Raw genomic sequence first — 23,019 nt, forward strand, 5'->3', positions numbered from 1 at the left:
AAGGAATGTCTCCTTTAAGTAAAATGAGCTAGCTTAAGGATTTAAGGTAGTTTCCCTCCAGGGCTCGAGTTAACTTTCCACACTGTATATATATAATATATATCTATCTAATACCTTTAAACGAGCAATTCTTGTTTATTTATTTATTTATATATGCTTCCTGTAACAGGAGCAATAAATTAAACTGTAGGCTGTACTCCTCAAACTGACTAATATTTGTTCAGCAACTTTTGAAAATAACTCATGTTTTGATTTTTATTACACTTTAAAGTTTATTCTAAGACTCAATGTATTGCAAATTTTGTTATGTTTAAAGCGTGACAAGCAACGTCAAACACACTGATGTCAGCGTACATTGAAGGCAATATTTATTTTGTATGAAAAAGAGGAAGTCTAAAGGATTCATAATTTTTAAAAGTTGCTGAACAAATGTTGGTCAGTTTGAGGAGTACAGCCGTTAGTTAAATTTATTGCTCCTGTTACAGGAAGCACCCTGTATATATATATATATATTTCGGGGATCTCGGAAACGGCTCTAACGATTTCGATGAAATTTGGTATATAGGGGTTTTCGGGGGCGAGAAATCGATCTAACTAGGTCTTATCTCTGGGAAAACGCGCATTTCCGAGTTATTATATGTTTTCCGAGCGAAGCTCGGTCACCCAGATATTAAATAAATAAATATGCAAGAATTGCTCGTTTAAAGGTATTAGATAAACGGCAGGATCATGTTCGCTATAGTTTTCATTGAAAGTATTTACCAAGCTTTTGTAACACAATTTTTTTTAAAAAGCTTCAAAAATTATCATTTTGTATGGGAATTGGAAGGTACCCTACATTTTATTTTTTGTAGTTTTTAGGGTTCCGTACCCAAAGGGTAAAAACGGGACCCTATTACTAAGACTCCGCTGTCCGTCCGTCCGTCTGTCACCAGGCTGTATCTCACGAACCGTGTTAGCTAGACAGTTGAAATTTTCACAGATGATGTATTTCTGTTGCCGCTATAACAACAAATACTAAAAACAGAATAAAATAAAGATTTAAGTGGGGCTCCCATACAACAAACGTGATTTTTGACCGAAGTTAAGCAACGTCGGGCGGGGTCAGTACTTGGATGGGTGACCGTTTTTTTGCTTGTTTTGCTCTATTTTTTGTTGATGGTGCGGAACCCTCCGTGCGCGAGTCCAACTCGCACTTGGCCGGGTTTTTATTTTACCGTTCTATCGCCATTAGTGACAGCCATGTGACAGCGGTACACCGCGAAATTAAGTAACATGCTGCTAATGGTGTTAAAGGCAAGTTAAAGGTATGAGAATCGGTACGATTGATCTTCAGGCCATTTGAATCAATAACCCGAAGCATAAAAAAACCGGTCAAGTGAGAGTTCGTTTAACTCGCGCACCGAGGGTTCTGTACAAACTTTTAATTTTCTCAATGTACCTAACTATAATCAATGATATTATATAACCATAGATAGGTTATACTCATACTTGAGGAGCACAAAAAATACTTCCATATTTATTTCTGTACCTACGAAGAAATCTGTTATTTTTGATTAATTTTCTCATTCCATCCATCTTTGTCACACTCGTTGTTAAACAAGGTCGACCCTTTCTCTTTCGGTGTGCGGGAGCTCGTTAGCACATGCACATTCCTCGCTTGTCCAGCCACGACTAAGGAAACTTGTCCAATTTGTCACAAGTTAAGCGCTTCAATTTTGGAACGCCTATAACCTATCTTGAGTTATAAATCATTGACTATAATCACGAAAGACTTGACCAAAAGTATACTAAGGGCCACATGCACCATTAACTATCCCGGGGTTAACCGGTTAAACCATGGTTACCAGTACAATTTGACACTGGGTTATCGGTTTAACCGGTTAACCCCGGGCATAGAGAAAAAAATATATATTTCTCTATGCCCCGGGTTACTGGTTTGGTGCAAGTGGCGCTAAGCGTAATTGTGTACAGCGCCATCTATCGGCAAATTGGCTAACTAATTTGCGCGACCTGTATGAATGAACGTTGGTTTTTCAGGGATAATTCTTCATCATGTGAATCGATTTCAATTTTTTTTGTTTTGCATGAAAGAAGGTGTTTTTAGTGTAATCTCATAGATATTTCAATAGTTGGGGAGCCGACGATGCTAAATGTGTAGGTACTCGAGCGTCGTACAGACCTATTGGAATCTTGGAGGATATAATCAAACGGAGACGCCATGTCTGTAATTTTCTGTACAAAAACAGTCTGCCGATTTTTGCGGGGGAGGGGAACGTCAAATGTATGCGTAACGTAAAAATAGCCATGTCAGATAAACGTCAGTCCATACATTGTGTATGACCGTTGGCCGCCTATTTTCGACAGAGGGGAAAGCCTGTTAATGGCTACTCCGTTTAGTTGTATCCTCCAAGATTGGAATCGAAATATTATAGATGATAAGAAGAAAAAGTTATATAAAGTTTTTTTTTCCAGCGAGCCGGAAAGCGTCTACAATTTTTTTTTAATTTCGGGAGGTTGGTGGAGGGTTAAAAAATTGTTAAGCAGTCTGTGGGTTTGGTCGTTTTTGTCCACGTTAATGCAATATTTTTTCTATAACTTAATATAACACTTATTTATAGGCATTTTCTTAATCTGACGAACACAAGTTTGACGCCTAATTTTTACATTGTAACCGTCAGATTAAGGAAATGCGCGCAAATAATTATCAGATTTAGTAATAGCACAATTATAGCGTTAATTTGGACTAATATGACCAAATCCACAATCTGCTTAACAATTTCTTGAACGGAATATGAGTGATTTTACAATGATTTTCGGGATGACCCGATTTCCGGAATTACCCGAATAAACCTTATTTTTTTTTAAGTTTTCAAAATAGAGGTGTGATTTTATTTTTCCATAAAATCGCGAACGCTAAAAAAGACCTACAGACATAGGTATGAATTTTCTTTCTCCGGTTTCTTTAAGCAAGTTTGTTAGTAGTACATACACAGTAAAGTAAATTAATAAACATAAATAAAACAAATAATCTGTGTAACACTCAATATATTTATTTCGAAAAAATACTAGTGTTAATACAAATTAAATTATAGTTGAAAATCCAAAAACTGAATCAAGTATGAAGGCTTGAAGAATATAAATTGTCTAGATTCTAAATGAATACTGTGGTATGTAAACACATGTATTTTTATTCTTACACATTTATCAATAAAAAAGAAAATTCTTTGTTATGTTTGTGTTGGTTTGTCTTCATAAATAAAAATCACAGAGAACAATGGGCCGCCAAGACGTTGTGCCAACCATGCATTCTTTACTACAGCTAACTTCAGTGAATCCACTGCAAATCTTGTATTATTCTTTTTAAAATTTGTATGTACAGCTCTTCCCATTCCTTCCAATATAATCAAATCCACCCCACGCATCTTCATTTCAGTACAAAGACCTGTTGAGTAATTGTATTACCATAAGTAAGATATTGAATAACACAAAGACAAACAAAGGTAAACATTTGTCTACAGAGCATTATTAGCTAAAGTCACATTTACCTATATTAATAGTCCTAAGATCGAGACATGGTCCTCTTTGGCCACTGGATCTTACAACTAAATCTCCCATAGCAAGTGCAGCTGATATAACAGGACAAATTAATGCAGCCTGCTGCACAATGTCTTCAAGCTCAACATTAGTGACATCATTGAGAGCTGGCCACTCATTAGCACACAGAATAACAGAGGTGCCTCGCAGTATCAATGCGCGCACAAATGGCAGAACTCCTAGTACTATGTCTACACCACTGTTGTCCACAAATATAGCTGCACAGCGATGAACAGTTGTCTGAAAAATAAACAAATTATATCATGTATCTGAATATACTTACAAGTGACAAAATGTGATATAATCAACACCAGAAGATACCTCTAATTTATCCAGCCATTTATCAAGACCATCATAAAGCCATGGTCTGTTTTGTATTTTTTGCAAAGCACCATAAAGTCCGCAGTCTAAAATGGCAGCAACAGCCTGGGCTCCACAATCAAACATGTTACCTGTTATAACACAAGAGGGAGTATGTATAACCGCAACACAATATGATACTTAACTTTATATTATACTAAAAGTAGTAAAGGCCTCTTACCTGCTAGAACTCCTCTACAAAGTTCTACCCAGCGCTGTCGATCATTGGCTATTGCATCAATTTCAGCCAATCTTGAACTAAGCATAGCAAGTGCATTTTCATTATCATATTTCTTCTGTTGTTTCCACAAATCAAAGAACCCCTGAGAACGAAGGCATGTTTCGTTGATGTCAAGAAGTAATCGTATTGTCAACTGCCCATGAGCACTAAAATTATAAACAGTAATTTTAATACATAAATCATTCAAAAGACAAAGCTCTCTTAAAATCTATCTTATATTAAAAAAAAAAAAAACAAAAAACAAAAACAATCTGTAATAGGACATTGTGAGGCTGTGACGATGATAACAAAGAAGTGAATTTTATTCCCAACTGATCTGTAAGTACTTACAGTGGATTAATCCTCAACTCTTTAAGGGCCTCCACGTAACATGTCTTATATTTTAGTGCTCGTATTTCTACAGTCGGATCATCCGTGTTGGCCAGTGCGTAATTCACATTTCTTTCTACAAGTCTTTCGCAGGTGTTGAGCCAATATTCTCTCGCCTCATCGTCGACTAGCAAGTCCAAAGTATCTGGATTATATTTATCCGGTTCTTGCAAGATGTGTGAGAGACCGAAGTGTTCCATTCTAGAATCACTTTTAAAATGAAAGCAAACGAGAGCAATATGCACTATTTACAAAATACTAGTCTCATTGTGTTTTATCACTAAGCAAATATTTATTACACAGCCTTTTATTATCTTATCAACTCAATCTATTTTTTTCTGTTTGACTTCTGTGACTTCACTTCACTGCGCTACGTTTATTTTTTTTTATTATGGCTGCGTATAATGCCGAGGACACATTAGCCGTATCCAGACGAGCTGGGCAAATCAACCGATTTGATCAGGAAAATAATTGGCGCCAATCTCACCTAGCGTCCACACGTACACATTTTAATCTCCAATTTGCATTCCATAGATATAAGCTGGTCAACCAAATCTTGTCAGTAAAAAAAGGCGCGAAATTCAAATTTTCTATGGGACGATATCCCTTTGCGCCTACATTTTTCAAATTTGCCGCCTTTTTCTACTGTCAAGATCTGGTTGACCAAGTTATAGATAATAACTTCGAAAAATTGGCATTTTTGTGTCCGCACCTGAGGGGCTACCCCAAAAACCGAAAATCGCAAATTGCCGGAATCTTTCTTTTTTACTCCAATACAGGCGTAATTAGAGTGACAGAGACAGATGCCCGCCAATTCGCCGCCACGAAATTCGGTTTTCGCGGTAGAACCTCTGCTGTGCAGCCCATATTCAACGGTGAACGTTGGTGAACATCACTATTTCACTATTTTTCTATCGTTATTTTTAAATTTTTTACTGATTCATATTTTCTCTTTTTTAGTGGGTATCCGGACAAATCCTCATTATAATGAAACGAAATGTTTATTTTAAATTTGATTTAGTATAAATGTAAACACATAGAAAAGTATTATTGTAAATACTACTATACTAGAAAAACACCAGCCAAGCCATCATGAAACGACTGTTCTCGGCGTCCCATTGGTCAATGAAACTATGGTCGAGCAGCTGCTTCAATTCAACTTCATTTTGTTTATGGCTTGCTACCTATCGGTTCTTGTCCTATCTGTTTGATCAAGTTCAATTTTATTCCCATAGTTCAGTGTTGGAATTTTGAGATATGTGTTTGAAATGGATAAAACTGGTTCTATTCGAAAAAGACTGATTATCACGTAATGTACATTGTGATATAACATGTGTTGTTAGGTTATTATAATTGGTGTTGTAAATGATTGATGTAACAAACCAGTGTTCAGCAAGATGGACGAATTGTCTAAGGGCATGACACAAACAGGAAGCGCCGCTACAACTGAAGAAATTGAACATAATAATGGTTAATATTTTTCATTTATTAACTATATCTCTCTCATGTTTTACAAGCTGAATTCTTTTTTGCTTGGTCAGTAGAATTTTCACCCAGGTACGCATTTATTTACGTGTAAACATCAACAGTTTTTTAGACAGGTTTTTAACCGTTTTCTTCTAATACTTATTATTGTAGTATTAAAGGTTCCTTAAGCATTCACTGAATATTTTTCAAAAGACTGATAAAGGGTGGCATATTCTTATGTGTATATACTAGATTTAATAGTTGATTAATGGGTCAGACTGTACGAAAGGGGGGGCTGGGACTTTTGACAAAGTGGTATCATTATGACACTATTTTTAAATGATTGTAATGTGTAGATCACGTCAAAATAAGCATCTTTTATTGGAAAAACTTCTCTAAAATAAAAAATGGCCGAGTTAGACGCGACCAAAGATTGATGTTTTTAAAGGGAGCTGGGACTTGTAAAATTGTATTATTATAAAAACGTCGGTTCTGGCGCTTCGCCGGCCGCTGCCGCGGCACGCTCGCTTCGCTCGCTCGGCTCGCGCGCTGTATGGTCGCAGTTCTACCTAACACTCCTCCTCGCTTCGCTCGTCGTCGTACCTACTCCGACCTGCCTTAAAAGCCTGGCCTGCCTTAAGCTCTATCTCCGCCATTTTCAGTTTTAGTAAAAAGTTTTCCAAGTAAAAGTTGCTTATTTCGATGTGTTCTATACATTAAAATCATTTAAAATATATGTCATAATGACACCACTCTCAATGAAAATTTTCTAAGTCCCAGCTCCCTTTAAAAATATCAATCTTTGGAGGTGTCTAACTCGGCCATTTTTTATTTTAGAGAAAAGTTTTTCCAATAAAAGATGCTTATTTTGACGTGATATACACATTACAATCATTTAAAAATAGTGTCATAATGACACCACTTTGTCAAAAAAAATTTAAGTCCCAGCCCCCCCTTTGCTACAGTCCAACCGAGTTCACGGAGTTACTAAGCTCTCATAATAGTTAAATCATCATTTATAAGTCTGTTATAGCTATAGTGAAGACCAACTTTTAAGGCATAAAAACATTGTTTCATCTGTTATTAAGGGGCTATCTGGCGGGGGTTTTCATCGATTTTTGACAAGTTTTAAATCGTATCTCCTATTTTTGCACTACAGATAGAATTATAAGAAAAACGGCTATTGGTTCTTCACTCTTTTATCTCCATTTTTGTCGACCGGATTTTGAAAGAAAAGAATGCTTAGTTTTTATTATTATTTTTTATACGAAATCTAAATATTTAGGTTATTTTTTGACGTCTCGAAAAACGTGTCAAGGATTTTAATTTTAAACTAATTAACACAAAAGTTATGGCCAGAAAACCAGTTTCGAGAGGCTTAAAATTTTTCAACTTTGATTGCAAATATCTCAAAGACAATGAACTTTGAAGTAAATATGGGATAGTATATTGCTCAAAGCCATTGCTGTTAATATGGTATTAAACTACAACAAAAGACAGAAAACAAAGGGATTCAGATAGATTTGAATTTAAATTTATTAGAGTCCGGGTAGTGATTTTAAATATATTGATAATTTAAATCTAAACTGAAATAGATGTTTTCTGTTTTTTTTTGCTTACCATATCAACAGCATTGGCTTCCCATATTACTTCAAAGTTCATTGTCTTCGGTCTCAGTCAGAATTTTAGGTCTCAAAACTGGTTTTCTGGCCATAACTTTTGTGTTAATTAGTTCAATCAATAACAAATCAGTTAGTGGTGTTTATTAGCAACAGTTGCAACTATTACATGAATCAATACAAAATTAAGCTTGTCATTATCAAAAACTTGCTTGTTTGATTATCATGTGTGACAAACACTGATCAATCAATTAGATTTCACTGAATAATCAAGTGAATTAAAGTTTATCTGGCTGTGAATCATGGTAAACTGAGTTAAGTATTAGAAGACAAATAATCTCTAACCTTAAATACTTTCCATCATAAGATAACTACATAATCTAAAATTCAGATGTATCTTCTTCTAATCCTTAAGAATTCAGATCTATTAGTCTAGATGCAGTAATAATGATGTACTGTCCCCATCAGATACATATATCGGAGTGACAAAGTGCTCAAAAGTATCTGATCAGAACTTGATAATAGAGGCTTTGCTCACCTCCATAACATTGATGTCATTGACCACCTAAGTTGTAAATTGATTTTTGTGCTGACTGTTGTTCTTAGTGCTCAAACAGTTAAAACAAATGAAGGTCAGTCAATACACCATTTCCATTTTAATTTAAATGAAGATTTTACAAAATAACCACTGTAATAATATCTTATGAATGATGAGTATGTTTACAAAATATCCACTGTCTTATGAGTGTTGAATTCAAACTCTGTTGAATTGAAACTCATTTAGGTAGTGGGGTTGAGCCTCTGCCTCCCGAACTAGGTCCAAGCCTGTGACTTGGGAGTCAGTGATTCCTCCTCTCCTAGGTGTGAGGTCCTCTCAATAGTATCAACAATATAAAGTTTTACACAGGAATATAAAGCAAATGACAAAAAATAAAAAAATAAAGATAATATACAAACAAAAAAACTGGTATCAATATCCATGGTGTCTTCTTGTCGCACCTGAGATTTGCCGATGACATTGTATTGTTTGCCGAGACCCTGGAAGATCTTCAAGGCATGGTTGAAAACCTTTACCATGCTTCTTTGAAGATAGGTCTTAAGATGAATATGTCCAAGACTAAAGTTATGACGAACATCTCTGGTAAATCGATTCCAACCATTATGGTTGGGAACGAAAGACTGGAGGTGGTTGAGCAGTACTTGTATCTTGGACATATTCTATCATTTGACAAAACACATCAGAAGAAGGAGATCTCCAGGAGAATCCAGCTGGGTTGGGCGGCATTCAATAAACTAGCGGACATCCTCAAACCCGTTAACATTCCACAATGCCTGAAAACTCGCCTCTTTAACCAATGTGTCCTGCCCACCATGACCTACGGTACCGAGACATGGACGCTCACTAAGGAGGCTGTGCATAAAATCCGAGTGGCACAGAGAGCCATGGAGCGCGCCATGCTCGGCATCAAACTGCAAGACCGAGTGAGGAATGTCGAGATCCGACGACGCAACAAGGTGCAAGACGTCGGATACATCATTACCAAACTTAAATGGAGCTGGGCGGGACATGTTGCCAGGCAGAGTGATGGCAGGTGGGCCAAAATGTTAACGGAGTGGTGGCCGCTTACAGACGAAAGGAGTGCCTGGCGTCCGTTGGGTCGTTGGGTAGACGATATTCGGAAGATTGTGGGTCACTTCTGGATGAGATTGGCTCAGGACCGGTATAAGTGGCGTACTCGAAGAGAGGCCTATGCTCAGCAGTGGGCGATAAAAGGCTGATATGATGATGATGATGATGATAGCTGGTCAACCAAATCTTGTCAGTAAAAAAAGGCGCGAAATTCAAATATTCTATGGGACGATATCCCTTCGCGCCTAAATTTTTCGAATTTGCCGCCTTTTTCTACTGTCATGATCTGGTTGACCAAGTATATGTCTGAAATGTTACAAAAACGAAATTTATAGAGTTTTTTGCGCCCCATGGTAAACCTAAATGTGTTCGACTACTGTGCAATGAAAACTGTAATCAACAGTTAAAACAAGTCTCTTCTATTCATTAGGAGTTACTGTGGATTGTCATAATGATTGGAAACAGCACACTGAAAATCTTATTGATAAGTTGAGCCGATTTGTTTTTGCACTCAAATCTATCACATCCCAAAAAACCGCCCTTCTGGCTTTTCATGGTTACGTAAAATGTCAAATCTTAGATATGGCTTAATATTATGAGGCCACAGTACAAACATTTCAAAAGTATTTCTTCTTTAAAACTAACTGACTCGTGTCAACTAATTTAATATTTTTTTAAATGTATTAACACTTCATTCACTCTACATTTAATAAGCAAGTCTTTTTGTTAAAAATAACACAAGCTCATTCTGTAGCTTTGCTTCAACCTCAAGATACAATACCAGACATGGTTTAAACCTACATTATCCAGGAACAACTTCTACCCTTGTTAATAAAAATATAGTATTTATGTGCACAAAACTATCTTCCTAACGAATTGTAGGAATTGGACTTACCGCAATTTAAATCAAAATTATTTAGGTGGTGTTTAAAAAAAATGTATTACTACAACTCTGAACTCTTTGCCATTCCGTAACAGAGCGATAATGTAGATATGAGTTCTGTAAATATAGTTGTAAGGTTATTTAATTTATGTCTGTAATAGGCTGAAAGCGCGGCTTGGTCTAAATAGCGGGAGGTCACAGGAGTCATCTGCGAGAACAGAATACCGCTTAGACTCATAGGGCATAGACGCTTAGGCTAGTGCATAAGTGCATTATCCGTCCAGTCCTACTTTATGGCGCCGAGACTTGGCCGGTAGGCCCGTTTAAGAGCTTTGCGTTACAGAGATGTAGATGCCGCGGTGGACGAGCGGCGTTACGCGCGCTGACCGCATCTGTAACGAGTACATCCGTGGTAGCCTCGCAGTCCGTGAAGTAGCAGAGAAGCTCCAAGAATGCCTCCTCTGGTGGTTCGGCTACATAGGAAACATATGCCTGAACTTAACCCTTGACCAGGCGTGGCTCACTCCGCGATTTCGTCGCTTTGCTACAGGTAGCTAAAAGTACATCCGTTCCACACCAATTTTGGTGGCTAGCCATAAGCCGCGCGTGGCGCTGTCGCTGTGCTGATCGTAACAGACCCGTTTTGTTAGAGAGTGAGTCTTCTGTACCTAGTACTATTATTTATTCTGTGCCTTGACGACCCCCGACCCCACAGCAGACCAAAAAAGCGATGGCTCGATGTCGTGAAAGCAGATATGAGCGTAAACGAGCTCCCACGAGAGGACCCCCAGGATCGCGTAACGTGGAGAAAGGCAATTAGGAAAATGAACCCTGGCAAAGGCCGGGATAACGCTAGGTAGAAGAAACAGTTGTTATCAGTTGAATGTCACTCTCTAATTCAATAAGACTGAATCTATGTTTACTAGATACGTGACATGGGATAACCTATGTGACCTGGAACTGAACATGATAAGAGATTGCAAAGTGACCTTGACTTTATTCCTTCCAATTGCAATTGAATGTCAATGAAGCTGTTTCTATAATGTTTCTGATACTATACCTACACGGTGTTTTTAGGTTCCGTAGTCAACTAGGAACCCTTATAGTTTCGCCATGTCTGTCCGAGGCTTTGCTCCGTGATCGTTAGTGCTAGAAAGCTGCAATTTGTTATGGATATATAAACCAATAAATCCAACAAAGTCGTACAATAAAATCTGGAAAAAAAATTTTTAGGGTACCTCCTACACGTAAGTGGGGGTGAATTTTTTTTGTTCGCTTCGACCCTACAGTATGGGGTATCGTTGGATAGGTCTTTCACGAATAGGGTTCTCCAAGAACCACTTTGATAAAGTGTGTATTTACGGAAATAATCGCACCGAAAGAAAAAAAAAATGTCCCCCCCCCCTTCTAACTTTTGAACCGCGGGTCGAAAAAATATGAAAAAAATCGTAGAAACAGAACTTAAGAAAGCCATTAGATGAAAACTATAGCGAACATGATCACTTCACATTAACCGTTTTTGAGTTATTACAAAAAGTCTCTTCTTAGTAAAAAATCGCTGCGAAAGTACTCCCTTTGCTTGTAATGTACACGATAGATACTAATAGCTCCCGTTTAGCCTATTCTGACAGAATGGTAACTACGGAACCCTACACTGAGCATGGCCCGACATGCTCTGGGCCAATTTTATTTTTAAACTCCGTTAAGTTAACGGAGTGGGGTCTGGCTAAGTACATTTAAGGAAACTGAATTGCATATTTTTTTTTGTTTTCGTAAACATAACATAAATCATAATTATCAATGACATTTCGAATATCGATCGTCCGAGAAAGTACTCGCGTTTAGCAGCAAATATATAAACTCGTACTAAGCTAACTAAACATTAACCAAAATGTATAAACAGAGGCCCTAATTCAAGTGTACACGCTCATAAGGGCCTTATCAGATAAAAATAAGTAAGTGATTATCTCCGAACTGGAGTTAATTAGAATACCGATTTCTTTGAGAAAGTTACTTAATTTAAGCCCAGGAAACCCATGAAATTAATGGATTTAAAAAAAGCATCCTGTATAATATGTAGTTGAAAATGATTAAACTAACTTGAAATGGGCTAGAGCATGTTTTCATGACAAAATAGTTTTTGAAGTGAAAACTTCTTTAGCGGCGCTGGGCATTTTTTGAGGTGGGGAAAAAATTATAAACTCGAGACAGCGTAAGGCGATCACGTGACCGTAAGGGGCGTAAGGTGGCCACTCATAATTTAGATGGCATTTAAATCAATAAAGAAAAACTCAATGTTATTTGACATTTATGTTGTGAACTCCTTTTGAAGACTCTTTACCTGTGTTCAAATAATTTGACGTTGTCATGGCAGTATGTAAATAAACATGTCAATGAAAAAGTGTGATCTTATTTGAGAATGATAATAATATATAAATAGAATACCTCCGCTAAACATATGTATCGTGTTATTCGTGTTACCGGGCGTCGGTAACATAGTGAGGTGAGTTTTCACTTCTATCGGCACCCCCGGAGTGCAACCGTTGTTGCTTGTTTTTTAGGGTTTCCTATCTCAAAAGAAAAACAGAACTCTTATAGAACACAGAACACTATATCCATCTGTCACAGGCGTCACAGCCTATTTGCTCCAAAACTACTAGACCAATTTAGTTGAAATCTGGTACACATAATGTAAGTCTGTGATCCAGTGACAGACATGTAACGTAATACATTATTTTTAAACATAGGGAAGTAAATGAGAGAATTAAAAAAGAAAAGTTTTGCAAACTACAGGCCTACAGGGAGGATTTTCTTTTTGGGTCAGTGAGGGCAGCTACCAGATCCCGTGCTGCTACGAGAAAACGGTCTTAGAAGACCTTCCCTCGATTTCAAATTAATGAAGATTGGCTTTTATCGATTTTGAAAAAAACATACAGGGTGCGAGAAAAGGGTAATTTTTGAGAAACTTTTTTTTATGCTAATCGATCCCATTCCTATTGAGGATCAAAAGCTTGTATGGAACCAAAAAAAAAATCCGGCTAGAAAAGCCACAAATCGAGGAAAACTTTTCCCATACAATTTGTATGAAAATGAAATCTGTTATTTTTCACATGCTATTTTTGTATGCCAATCGATTCCATTCCTATCCAGTATCAATAGTTTGCTAGGGTTAAACTTTCGATAATGAACTAAAACGCCACAAATTAATAATAGTAGTTTGTGTTACAAGGGATCAAAATAATATATTTCTTTCAAGGGTGTACTTTGAATCCTGAATGAAGCGATGGATTCTACAATAGAATCCCGCAGAAGAATAAAGTAGAATCCTGAGCGTAATGAGGGATTCAAGTGTTAACGCCCAAGACGAAATAATTTTGATACCGTGTGACACATACTGCTTTTCACATCAACTATGAGGAAAATAAAAAAAATCTTAGTGTTGACACAATCTGATGCTTAAACAGATTATTTAAGCTAAAAAAAATAATGTGCAAAAAAATGTAAAAATAGTGTGCTAGAACAGAAAAGTGTTACTTTGATCCCTACTAGCAGGGAGGAAAAGTGCCACTTTGATCTTTTCTCGCACCCTGTATGTTTTTTTCAAAATCTGTAAAAGCCAATCTTCATTAATTTTAAATCGAGGGAAGGTCTTCTAAGACCGTTTTCTCGTAGCAGCACGGGATCTGGTAGCTGCCCTCACTGACCCAAAAAGAAAATCCAGCTGTATATCATGTTATATCTATAACAAATGAAAGTGCTCAATGTGAGGATCTGAAATATAATTATATTTTTTTATAATTCTTAGGGCCACATGCACCATTCCGCTAACCCGGGGTTAACCGGTTAAACCTGATGGCATGTTTGAAAGAAAATTAAAAGTAAAAAAACTTATTTAAAAACAAGCTTTTATTTAAATGCGCTAAAAAGAATAAAATAAATACTTTCCTTTAAACATTTTTACCTTCGATCAACACGGAAGGAATGCGGCATTCGCACTATTTACCCTCTGCCTAGGTACAAGATCAACTGATCTAGCGCGGGTAATAAAACTAGTTGCGCTCGGATTTTAAACTAGACCGAGTCCAGACGCGCGAGTGAACACAGCAGCAGAAAAAATGCCTAATTGCTCTGTTTTTTGTTGTAAAAAGAGGTCGGGGACATCAAATTTACAAAAAGAAGGTGTTACATTTCACATGTAATATTTTTTTTACATGTCATACGTTTAATTACATTTAAACACAATTATTATATTTTAGTCTCATGTAATTGCTGGATTTATCGATTTTTCTCGCCCAGTACAAATTGCGGATCGGTCGAGCGACAAATCCGACTTCTCATCTCTCAGAAAACAATAAAATTCTTTGACGAAAATGTGTTAGTGTGCGTGTTGTGACACTTGTGACTCGTCCGTACACAAAAACAGATCGAGGTGTCTGTGTAGGCATCTTCTATGCATTTGTGTCGTCATTACAGATTAGATTTTGTATGCAAGTGTGTGAGAAGTGCGACTGTGTGCACGTTCCCCCCCGCGAAAAATGGCAGAATGATTTGAATGTCAAGATATCGCTTGGGCCTAGGGTTGCCAGATCGAAAGGCGCTATTATCGGGAAAAAGTATCAATTTTTCGGGATTTTGGGCCTTAAGTCGGGAAAAAAACCATTCAAATTAAATTAATTGTATTAAAAACAACGATATTTTACATTATTAGCACTACATCAGCTGCAATTTCGCCACGCGCGCCGCGCGCGCACGCTGACGGGCTCGACGCGGGTCGCTTGCTCGCTCGACGATAGTTCGGAACTTGAAATTATTGTTTTATAACGTGAAGCTGTTTTTCGGGACAATTTTCACTTTGTCGGGAATCGGGAACACATGCTAAAAATCGGGAGAATCCCGCCGAATCCCGACCATCTGGCAACCCTACTTGGGCCTATCCCTTCCGTGTCGGAAGCCCGTGTTGATCGAAGATTTTTACTATCAAGTTTTACCGTCATTACACAATTTATATGATATAAAAGCTTGTCGCGAGATTTAATTACTCGTATTTATATAGTATGATTTTTTTTTAATTTAAATCCATAAGATCAAGTTATTTATTTTACTTGTTTATGTGCAAAGGTTAATCTCGCGGTTTATTCCCCACCATAAATTAGTATGGATGATTGGTCGAATTTATTTGTTGCCCACCATAACAAATAAATTCGACCAATCATAGCGTCGCAATGCGATGCTATGATTGGTCGAATTTATATGTTTTGTCCCTCACGGAGGCACGCGTAGACCACTTCTATAGGATGCTACCTTCTATGCTCTGTATAAAATTCGTGCCTATTTTCCTGTTCCCGCGCTTTTTTTTTTAAATCTCTGAATGCCGTTCGGCCGAGATAATTCAATATTAATTTTTTCAGAAAGCGACCTTAATTGTATTTACAACATACCCAAATTACAAAGAAATCGGATTAGTAATTTGGCTGTAATAAAATAAAAATAATTTTTCTTTTTTTGCATTTTTTATTTAAATCTGAAGCATTTGAGGCTTAATATTTGGTGAAAGCACTACTTATATATAGGTTAATAATCCAGTAAAAGGAAATTGTTTTTTTCGATAAGGGCAGTTTGGCCATGCTTACCCGGCTATACCCTTTAGCTTGCAAGATTTGCCCCGTACAAACATAGTTACATATTGACAAATTGACAAATTTACATAGGTACATTGCAAGTTAAATAAAAGCTTGTAAAAAGTAAAATACTTTGTACTGCCGAAATTATGACGGTACCCCCACCATTTTCGCGCTTGTCATCTCATATATTCGTGTTCAGGAGTTTAGGACATCATACTGAATGCATTGATACTAAAACCATATCCTAGATCGCGTGAGCGAATATCGATTTGTAGAATCTAGAAGACTTCTAGACAAAAAACCGACTCACTATTAAGGCTATCTGTTGATTACCTAAATGTTAAAATATTTTTTCTACTCCAGCACTTAAATGTGTCAATTAAATGACTGACAGTGATATCTAAAGCAATGTCATTTGAATGATTTGTCTATAGGCTCATAAGATGACTGCTAGCAGTCATCTTATGAGTATAATACAACTGCTTTATTTTTTTTAAAGATACAAGTTCCGATCATCTTGATTGAAAGAGGTATGTTTTCATTTACAATAATAACTCTTTTTTTTTTAAATAATAACTCAATTTTTTTTAAATAATAACTCTTTTTTTTTAATAATAACTCTTTTTTTTTAATAATAACTCTTTTTTTTTGCTGCAGCTGTCATAGAAAAAGTAATGTATGCAACAGCTCATAATTGGTTCTTAAAATTCTCGGGTCTTTTTTTACAAAACTCGACTACGTCTCGTTTTGTAACTTCGACCCTTGAATTTTAAGAACCCTTATTATATCACTGTTGCATAAACTACTATTAGAATAAGCCAGTGGTCTCTAATAAATACAGTTATTAACTTATTGTATGTACAGTCGGTCCCCATCAGTTAAATCGTACCTAGCGGTCTAGGTGTTCAACTATTTCTGAGTAGGACTAAATAAATTCAGCACAATGCAAATATACCATTTATTTAAACTATTAGATAACATAATATACGACGTATGGCCAAGACATAAGGTATATTCTCCTCAAATTTCTACCAGTTAAACTATGGATGACACACAAGCCTTACGAGCAACACGGAAGGGAGTCGGCATTCGTACTATGTCCCCTCTGCCGAAGCATAGGTACAACGTACAACTGTGCCTATGGCGGTGCGTGTTGTGACTCGTCCGTACACAAAAAGAGATCGAGGTGTGCTTTATCATGCTAATTATACCTAACCTCCTAGAATTTAATTTCAGCCTCAGGATTTGACATGTCACAGAGTTAGTGATGACCAGGCGGCGTAGCACGGTCGCGTTTTTATCGCTTGTCACCATGCCTGTCACGTTCTAACAAGTATGTAAGTGCGAAAGGGACGCGCACGCAGGACACAGGTACTTTTCACGACATGATTACCGCAGGGTTTAAATAGTCCAAGCCAGCGTTATTTGCGGATTTGTATCCTTTTGGCATTGTCAGCATGTCTATCGTGTTAATACTCCTTCGTCACTGTAATTGTGTAGTGACAAAACGATGAATGCTACCAAAATAATAACTGTGCGCTGTGACTTCTTTAAAATAGGTTAAAGTCATTTCACAAATGTTTCATGCATATATTCCTATGGTTAATGTCCCTTATGCGAATCAATTAACGGCGACGCTTGATACAATCACAAGTATACTCATACTTGAGGAGCACAAAAAACACTTCCATATTTATTTCTGTACCTACGAAGAAATCTGTTATTTTTGATTAATTTTCTCATTCCATCTATCTTTGTCACACGTGTTGTTAAACATAAGCTCGTCTCTTTCTCTTTCGGTGTGCGGGAGCTCGTTAGCACGTGCACATTTCTCGCTTGTCCAGCCGCGACTAAAGGCAACTTGTCCAATTTGTCACAAGGTAAGCGCTTCAATTTTGGAAGGCTTATAACCTATCTTGAGTTATAAATCATTGGCTGAGCCAATAAGTAAAGAAGATACTTAGCATTATTGTTGATTTTATTATCTTGCAATCTTATGGAATGTATTAGTAACTCATACAAGTCAACGTTTTTATTCTGTGTTGTAGTTTGGAGTTATCATTTTTCACTCTCAAATACGTACAAAATTATAAAACGTTTTTATACCCTACATTTTGCATACAAAATTTCATTTAGTACAACTATTTTGGGAGCAGATAATCTCTTCCTAGCTCGTAATCTAACTTGACTTCACTTTTTGTGCATACATTGGAGATATTTGTACCGTTTTTTGCAACATAAAAGATAGGTTTCGGTCTTTATGTAAGAACAAACGTAACGTACATGCCTTCATTAGGTTTCCATCATCATATAATTTTTATTTAGTAGGCATGCACCGTATTATACTATTTATATTGCGTACTTATTGTGAATATTTTAGTTATTGCTGTTGTTTGTTTTTGTTTTTTCTATAGATTTCTTAGAAATGTTTGGATCACGACAATAATGTCAAAATTTCTCAACCGCGTTTGTCTGTTTACATCTTATCCTTTCCAAATCATATCAGCTGGTCCGTATTCACCGAACCAAATATGCATATTTTATTTTATACACTACTGTCGACACATTTAAATTTGACCATAAGCTATTGCTTATTTATGCTATGCTTTATTAAGCATTAACCAAAACAATGCCCACCTATGATAGCTAGGTATAATTATTACTTAGGTAGATAGATAAATAAATAAGGTAGTAGGTACCATATTCATAAGCACTAAGCAGTGATGCTGGTGTGAAAATCAAATAATAAAATTATATCACCTTCAATAAAATGTCTTACCCATTTAAATTTATTTTATACACAGTAGTTAATTACCTAATGCATATTTTCTAAATTACTACACATGGGTATAGTCTTTACTTACAATAATTAAAAACTGGTTAAAAAGTAATGACCTCATCCTGCATAATAATAGTTATGTTACGATTATGACCTGTTGTGTTTTAATAAAAACTATGTATATGTGATGTGGTGGCCGGCGTTGACGAGCGCCGCTTTTGCAGATGGCGTAAAGCGTAGTCCACGGCTCGCACGCCAACTATGCTAGCGTTGGTAGATCAACTACGGGCATACTTTGGTGGAGGATGTGAGTGCGCATGCGGCTGCCGCATGTCGTGTGCTCTACTTCATTCACCTCACAGTTGTATTCAATTTGAATCATTTAACAATCAGGTGTTGCGTGACCCTAAATTATATAATATAGCTTTACCAATTTTACTATTTTACCCATTAGATCCCGTGGGACGTTAGTTGCATCTAAACAGGTGATCTCAGTCGCGTTTTAAATTGTCGAACTAACCAGTCGTCATGTTACTCCTTGATACTGAATGATTTTTTTCCTGTGATAAATGCACTAACTGCCTCTTATCATCCGCTTCCGGCGTAAAAAAAATCCTAAACATAAGCCTAGGTTGCTTTTGATTTGTTTCTTCTATAAATATGCTAGATCCAGTGGCTGTTTGAAGAACATTCCTTGTTACACATACTATATAATGAGTTGCCACAACCCGCGTTTTTGTCTGCGTATAAGTCGTTAAACCTCCTTCACGCCCTCCCCCCTCTTAGTACACTCATATTATGTACATTTCAACTCCCATACCTACAACCCTTCAAGGAGATGAACTCCGGGATATAAGTATTCGGTGTGCTTTTCCACAAACTTTCCATATGCCAAATGTTATCAAAATCTGTTTGGCGTTTGCCGTTTTTGCGTGGTGAACAAACATACAAACATTCACAATTTTCTTATTAGAATGATCAATTGATCAGTTAGTAATGATGATATAATTCAATTTTCCTATCTTCATTATCTAGTTGGTGGTCATGTTTTCGCGTACGTGGGAATGACAATAACAAAATGTATATCCCAAATACTAAATGACATTTCGTGTAAGGCCTGTTTGTTGCAATTCTTAAAGAAACAGGCAAAATTATAACATCGTCGTTGTGACGTGCATATTCTGTAAATATGTATGTATGTAGGTATATAAAACAAAGTATACTGCGCCCCCAACGTCATCAGCGTACGATTCCAACTCGCACTTTTTTTGTGCATTGACTTTGCTAATGATGATTTTTAAGAAGTACATATTTAGTTACGTACATCATGTGTGTTCTTGAGTGTTATTTTGAACGCGTATCACTTCAATTTAAAGTGTAATGCAACACCGGCAGCATAGACGTGAGTGCGGCAGGCTGGTGTCAGGCATGCCAAGAGCGGGTGCTCCCTGTGTCGCAACGCAATGTGACTCGGCGGCCCTGAACCAATAACGCGGGAGCGCGGCCCGAGAGGTCACGCACTTACTTAGGTACCTATACACCTAGGATTAGGGTTACCACAAGCATAGAAAAAAAATACATAGATTGCTCACTCCATACATCAGTTTTGATACCAAAAAGACTATTAATTTCATTGTCTACATCTAGCATCGAGTAGCGGAACTATCAGTACTGCTACTTGACAATAGATGTAGCAGTACTGATAGTTCCGCTACTCGATGCTAGATGCTAATAACTACTTTTTGGTATCAAAACTGATGTATGGAGTGAGCACTCTTGTCTTACTATATTTCTCTATGCCACAAGTCAGGGTGACCATGAAACGAAATAGGTAGTTCGGGACTAGCAAGAACACAGGAAATCTCTATTTATCTCCATATTAGTATGAACCTTAAGGGAATTTCTCATCTTTGAATGAATGATGGAAAACGGAAGTTTTTTTACAGTAGTTTACAGTACATCCTTTTAGCAGAACCGATGACAAATTAATATTTTAAGAGGCCTACTGATTACCAGTCCGCCGGACGGTATCGACCTGTCAGTTGTTCGGAACTGTCAACTTTTTAACAAGCTTTTATTAGGTCGACCTGTATGTAACTATGTAATGGAATCTTGCAAGTTAAATTTGATCCACTTCCTGGTTTCCGATTGAGCTGAAATTTTGCATACACATGTAAGTCGGGTGACAATGCAATATTATGGTACCATCGAGCTGATCTGATGATGGAGACAGGAGGTGGCCATAGGAACTCTGTGATGAAACAACGCAACCTAATTGTGTTAGGGGTTTTTAGAATTGTCTCGATGAGTATTAGTTGTCTGTCGTAAAAAGTACAGTCAGCTATAAAAGCTTGTACCAAAAATGAAATTTATGCCAAAAACTTATTGTTCTAACTGACAGGCCGATACCGTCCGGCGGACTGTTAATCAGTAAGCACCTTTAGGCATTGCTAACATATGTTTTTCGATACCACACGAACCTTGCGAAGTGTAAGAAATTTTGTTCAATACTACTTAATAGTGTTACTTTTTCTACTTACAATTAGTAGTACATATTGCGCTAGCATTTACGTAACAGTTGGCTAGGACATCTTACTATTCTTACTTGACCTCAAATCACGGAAATTCGTCCTATGGATGCCACTTGGTCATTTGTCGTCGTCCCTTCCTAGCAATACCTACTTCGCTGCGACTAGTGCGATTACGATTACCCATATTCTCTTTCGCATTCATATAGCTAGGAACTGACTATCTCGTGGGCGACTATCTAGCAAATTATAATCAACTAAACACAATATTCTTGTTTTTACACAACATGTAAGTTTTAGCATTACTATTTATTATTGATTTTAATAAAATGCCTCCTTGTAAATTCTTTCCTGTTTCTGAATAGAAATCATGCTACTTGTATCACTTGTATGTTATGTTACACAGATAAGGAGAAGATAACAACGGTTACATACATATCAACCTAATCCAACAGTCCAATGTATTTATTTATGTAAAATGTAAATATATGCCTATTATTGAGAGTTATGAATATACATTCGCAAATTACAATTATGTAATACTTGAAAGTAGTTCCAGCTATTATTTTTCCTATTACTTACTGCATCTTGATTCACGGAAAGGGTCCCTGAATAACGTAGGTAATGGCGTGTTGTGTGCGTGTATATTGTTATGTATTGTGTGATGTCGGCAGGCTCTCCGTGGCCAGTAGTGTATGTGAGCGAGTCGTGCCTGGGGTGCGAGCGCGTGCGCGCCGCGTGCGAGCGGCTGGGCCCGGTGCAGCAGGCGCCGGCGCCCGACGCGCTGTCGCAGCCGCCGCAGACGCTCTCCTACTTCATCACCAAACCCTTCGAGGGAGAACTCTTCGATGCAGCACATAGAGCCAAATACAGGTCAGTTCCACCCCGCGTACGTAGTTTTGTCAACATTGGACGGTGAAATATTCTTAGGTAATAAAGCGTGCATTCCCCAAACGTTATGCCAGCTATTGTTTGTCAACATCCCGAATCTATATTTCCATTACTAATGAACGCCACAAACTGGGCATAATTCTTGCGTATGAATAATTTGTGTTTCTAATAAATATATTAACTAGACGGCGTAACCAGTAACCAGTCGATGTTTATTAGGCTATTATTACATAGTAATATTAGTGCAGGTCACTTTGAAACCAGTTCGATGTATTGCTTACTATATAGTCTTTTTCAAACCTATATAATAAGGTGACATTAGAATTTTTGTAATTCTATGCCATTGACGTTTCAGACCATTCCTTTTTTTAATAAAAATTACTTGTTTCCCAATAGGACAAAAATATATATAATTGTAGCTATTTAGAATATGTATTTCATTATAATAGACACATACACAAATCAACAAAATCTTTAATTTATAAAAATTACATTCGTTTTAAAACGAAATGTCGGAAAACTTGGAAAAATCCAGAAGTTGAGGAGAAGTTGTTGATTTTGGACGATTATTTCGAATTTGTATATTTAAATAATTTATCATTGGTATATAACAAATAGTGTACCTTTCTGATGGTAGTAAGATTTTGCATATATTATATCTCTTACTGATATAAATATGATTTAGCCTATGCAACTTCTAATACATTTTCGCAGTAAAAATCGATGTTATAATTATTTTACCATTTTGCCCATAATCAGCAAACAATTACGTAACACATACAATATTAATATCGGGCAAAAAGAAAAAAAGCGGCTTAGTGCGAGTCGGACTCGCCATGAAGGGTTCCGTATTTAGAGGATTTATGACGTATTAAAAAAACTACTTACTAGATCTCGTTCAAACCAATTTTCGGTGGAAGTTTGCATGGTAATGTACATCATATATTTTTTTTTAGTTTTATCATTCTCTTATTTTAGAAGTTACAGGAGGGGGGGACACATTTTATAAGAATAAGAAACCATTTATTGCAACA

General features: G+C 36.9%; 2 protein-coding genes across 5 annotated transcripts in view; one reads left to right on the forward strand and one right to left on the reverse strand.

Annotated features, from left to right (window-relative positions):
* Positions 1 to 3,031: 3,031 nt before the first annotated feature.
* Positions 3,032 to 4,897, reverse strand: LOC134661772 (4'-phosphopantetheine phosphatase). Its single transcript, XM_063517957.1, has 5 exons — positions 4,529 to 4,897; positions 4,139 to 4,344; positions 3,919 to 4,049; positions 3,549 to 3,837; positions 3,032 to 3,445 (listed from the first exon to the last, which is right to left on the reverse strand). The coding sequence occupies exons 1-5, from the start codon at positions 4,765 to 4,767 to the stop codon at positions 3,231 to 3,233; spliced, it is 1,080 nt and encodes a 359-aa protein (XP_063374027.1). The 5' UTR covers positions 4,768 to 4,897; the 3' UTR covers positions 3,032 to 3,230.
* Positions 4,898 to 5,692: 795 nt separating this feature from the next.
* Positions 5,693 to 23,019, forward strand: part of LOC134661377 (protein ECT2) — a 43,978-nt gene continuing 26,651 nt past the window's right edge. For 2 of the 4 annotated variants that reach the window (XM_063517423.1, XM_063517424.1), the window contains exons 1-2: positions 5,694 to 6,037; positions 21,769 to 21,967. In XM_063517423.1, the coding sequence (XP_063373493.1) occupies positions 5,965 to 6,037; positions 21,769 to 21,967 (272 nt within the window). In that variant the 5' untranslated portion in view covers positions 5,694 to 5,964. Of the gene's footprint in view, positions 6,038 to 18,790; positions 18,874 to 21,768; positions 21,968 to 23,019 lie in introns of all 4 variants that reach the window. The other 2 variants (XM_063517425.1, XM_063517426.1) reach the window with 2 other exon arrangements.

Source organism: Cydia amplana, chromosome Z (genome assembly GCF_948474715.1).
Source record: "Cydia amplana chromosome Z, ilCydAmpl1.1, whole genome shotgun sequence".
Lineage (NCBI taxonomy): Eukaryota > Metazoa > Arthropoda > Insecta > Lepidoptera > Tortricidae > Cydia > Cydia amplana.

Excerpts from the sequence above, each read along its gene's own strand:
- LOC134661772 (XM_063517957.1), bottom strand. The coding sequence starts at position 4,767 with ATGGAACACTTCGGTCTCTCACACATCTTGCAAGAACCGGATAAATAT. Across the intron at positions 4,050-4,138 it reads TTGTAGAGGAGTTCTAGCAG|GTAACATGTTTGATTGTGGA; the intron begins GTAAGAGGCCTT and ends GTGTTATAACAG. Across the intron at positions 3,446-3,548 it reads TCTTAGGACTATTAATATAG|GTCTTTGTACTGAAATGAAG; the intron begins GTAAATGTGACT and ends ATTACTCAACAG.